The sequence below is a fragment of the Helianthus annuus genome, chromosome 6 (assembly GCF_002127325.2).
Source record: "Helianthus annuus cultivar XRQ/B chromosome 6, HanXRQr2.0-SUNRISE, whole genome shotgun sequence".
NCBI classification, from domain to species: Eukaryota; Viridiplantae; Streptophyta; class Magnoliopsida; order Asterales; family Asteraceae; genus Helianthus; species Helianthus annuus.
The window spans coordinates 135,796,918-135,800,491 of NC_035438.2; the positions used below are offsets into that span (position 1 = coordinate 135,796,918).

General features: G+C 35.6%; 1 protein-coding gene across 1 annotated transcript; it reads right to left on the reverse strand.

Annotated features, from left to right (window-relative positions):
• Nucleotides 1-553: 553 nt before the first annotated feature.
• Nucleotides 554-1,816, reverse strand: LOC110945025 (F-box protein At5g18160-like). The gene is made up of 2 exons (XM_022186665.1): nt 1,390-1,816; nt 554-1,153 (listed from the first exon to the last, which is right to left on the reverse strand). The coding sequence occupies exons 1-2, from the start codon at nt 1,798-1,800 to the stop codon at nt 554-556; spliced, it is 1,011 nt and encodes a 336-aa protein (XP_022042357.1). The 5' UTR covers nt 1,801-1,816.
• Nucleotides 1,817-3,574: the final 1,758 nt, after the last annotated feature.

Sequence of the window (3,574 nt, forward strand, 5' to 3'; positions counted from 1 at the left end):
CCGGCATCAAAACTGAATGTATTAGAACCATAGTTAAATATTAGAGATGCTTTCTGTTATGGGCATCTCGACAAAGCGGACTTGGTGGTGCTTCAGATTATACTTAATAAGCCCCGACTCATCAGCTACGTTTTGATTATTATCACAAATTATAATGGAATACATATCATTTGTATTCTACTTATCTATATTGTTGGGTTTGTAGCTTTAGAAAACAGATTATGTTTAAATTTCTACAGCAAGCAAGAATCTCACCTCTGTTCAGATCATAAAAAATTATGTACATACGACCTATCACCTATTTTTTGATCGAGGGGGTGCGTGTATAATAATATACCAAGCAACTAGAACATGTTGGTAACTACAGAATGTCGGCCAAAAATGATATTACAAACAAGAGTAAGAGGTGCTGAGAATCCAAGAGGGGTGAATGGAGAAGGAGGGGTTAGCCTCTCTTATTTTAAACAGCTTATATTCAACACAGGATGGATCATTGATGAATGATAAACATTAGAATCAACACACTTGTTCTTTTCATTTCACCATTCCAATCTTACATTCCATAATAATCCATAAAGTAGTCGTCCTCAGGAAAAGAATTACCCTTAAACCCATAACTGAAACTCGGTTCTAGAAGCCAATCATCTTCAAATTTGAAGGTTTCCACTTGGTTATGAACCGTAAGATCTAGCTGATTAAGCAGAAGCAGCGTTTCCATGTAGGGAATCAGATAATATAAAGCAAATATATTGTCAATCACAGCCTTAACCTTATCATTATGTTTTGAGTAGGGCTCATAAACAACTTTGTTACGATTATCGTTTGAAAAACTAAAGCTAATTATAGGTTCACCACTCTTTCTAAATCCCTTTACTTTTGCACAGCGTGTGCTAACATTAATAGTGAATAGCTTTGTAAACAGTTTGGAAACCCCATCCTCCATCATCCATACATCGTAACCCAGATCATTGACACGTTCAAGCACAACAAGAGACTCCTTTAGTTTTAACACGGACAAAATATCGTTATACCTCTGGTGTGCTAAACTATCTGGGAGGCTCACTTCTTTAAATTCTTCACGGGTGAAATCAAACGAAATAATCGTATAATCGAACCTAAACCCACCATCCACATCAGCCCTATCAGCAGCAAGCTAATAAATAGACCCATCTATGGTAACTACCTGATCACAGTAACTGTCAAACTCAATTGAACTACCAGAAAGATTGCCGCTATATGGAGATCTCCAAGTCCCTGTGCTTAAAGTAAAAACCGCAGCATGCCAAGTTACACTTTCCATAGCGCTCTGACTCCGAATAGGTGTAATCTTGATAATTTTCGGGTCGGTAGTCTCGCGACAAACCCCAAAACCTAAAACATTTCATAAACCTCCCCACCTGCCACACTAGGCACAAGTACAGCAATTGCTTTTCGAATCAAAATATTCCAAATAATAGCTATTCTGGTCTGGTCCTCATAATAAGACAAACACAACAAGCCATGAGAGCAGCCGATTAGATCATAGTCATAATCTAAAAGCCATTGGGGGAAAGTGAGGGGAACTTTGTGGTGGGGAAAAGTATGATCATCAGCAATTGAAACGTATTTATCCCCACAACTATAATAGGTTAGAAACAGATGTTGCGGGTTTGTACGTTGGCCGTTGTACTGCGTAATGAAATCAGGGCTATCGATGAGAGAGTTCCATGGTTTGCAGACGGATCGGAACTGAATCAAGGATTTGACAGGAAGCTTTTTCATGATTTCCATTTGCATTTCGAATGGTATGTTGTCTGACATTTTGACAGTTGCCTGTGGTGGTATGTATTTCTAGGGACGATTTGGGAGGAGTCAAATTTTAATTTTCCAAGATGTTATATGTGATTTTAAGCAAAACGACGCAGTGACCAATAATTCTTGGGCTTTTGTAGGGAGGGGTTCTTCAGCTGATGTGTTTAACACATTGCATTGGGCTTTTGTAGTTGTTTAATCCAATTGCACATTCAACTTGGGCAACCGCTACCAAAATGTATAGGCTGTTAGTGTGTTGAATGCAGAAATAAGATTCCCTATGTAATGTTCTAGAATGTTTATCCAGATACATATTATATATTTTTCTTTGTTTATGAAAGAAATATTAGTTTATTATTCTTGTTTTTATATTTATCACTAGTGGTATGTGATGTCCGCGTTGCGGGCACTAAAGTGAATATTTCTTATGTATTTCGATTACTTGTACATGCTACTTATAACACGATCTTAAAAAAAATAAAAAAATAATACACCGAATCAACCAAAGTAAACTAAAACACTACCATAGTTTTGCTATAAAAAAAGTTAACTCAAAAAACTAAAACAATTGCAAACATGTAATTTAGAGTTGGGGGCAAAACAGTAATTGGTCAGGACCAATGAGCGAGTGCTAGGTAGCTGTTTGACACGAATAAAAACTACATTGAGTCAATAGCTTTGTAAAAAACAATCGCAAGAATGCAATTTTGAACTGAGTGCAAAATCATATTTTGAATTAAGTGCAAAATCATAACTTTTAAATAGGGGCAAAACCATAATTTTATTTTGAACCGGAGGCAAAAACGTTATGTTTAACTGAGGACAAAATCGAAATTTTTAGCTGGGGCAAAACCAAATTTTTGTTCAGGATAAAATCGTAATTTGGCTGTAACAATGGGTAAGTGCTAGGCAGCTAACTGACACTATTCCCTAACATTCCTTATGTAGTATCAGTAATATAAAACAAAAGATATAAAAAGCAAAAAAAAATTGAAACAGGCCAATTGCATCCAACTACTATTTCCTTACATGGAAAATGTAGATATAGAAGATATGTATATAAACTGACTCAATATAGCATTAGTCGTATACTAGTTTTTGCCCTGCCCGCATTGCAGGGCAATAAGCCAAATATTTCTCTCTCATAACATGTACGTCTGTATTTCGGTTAGTTGTTCATACTACTCATAACATGATCTTAAAAAAAAATATATCGAGTCAACTAATTAAAACAAAACATTACCATACTTTTGCTAAAAAAACTAAAATGATGGAAAAAACTACCGGTTTGCACGAATAGAAATTACATCAAGCCAACCAATTAAAACAAAACACTACCATAGTTTTGTCAAAATTGTAATTCGATAGGGGAAGAAAATGGTAATTCGATAGGGGAATTTTGCACTACCATAAAAAGACTAAAACGAATTTTATACTAGGGGCAAAATTGTAATTCGATAGGGGAAGAAAATGGCAAAACTATTAATTTGAGCCGAGGGCAAAATCGTAATTTGGTTGGGGGAGACAAAAAACAAAACCAATGGAAAACCATAAATTTAAACGGGGCAAAATCGTAATTTTACTGAACTAATAGGGAAGTGTCAGGCAGCTGTCTTGAAAAGAAAATGGCAAATCTATTAATTTGAGTTGAGGGAAAAATCATAATTTGATTGTGAGGAAAAAAATAAAAACCAATGGCAAAACTGCAAATTTAAACAAGGTAAAATCGTAATTTGGATTTGGATGAACCAATGGGTAAGTGTCAGGCAGCTGCCTGGCACTA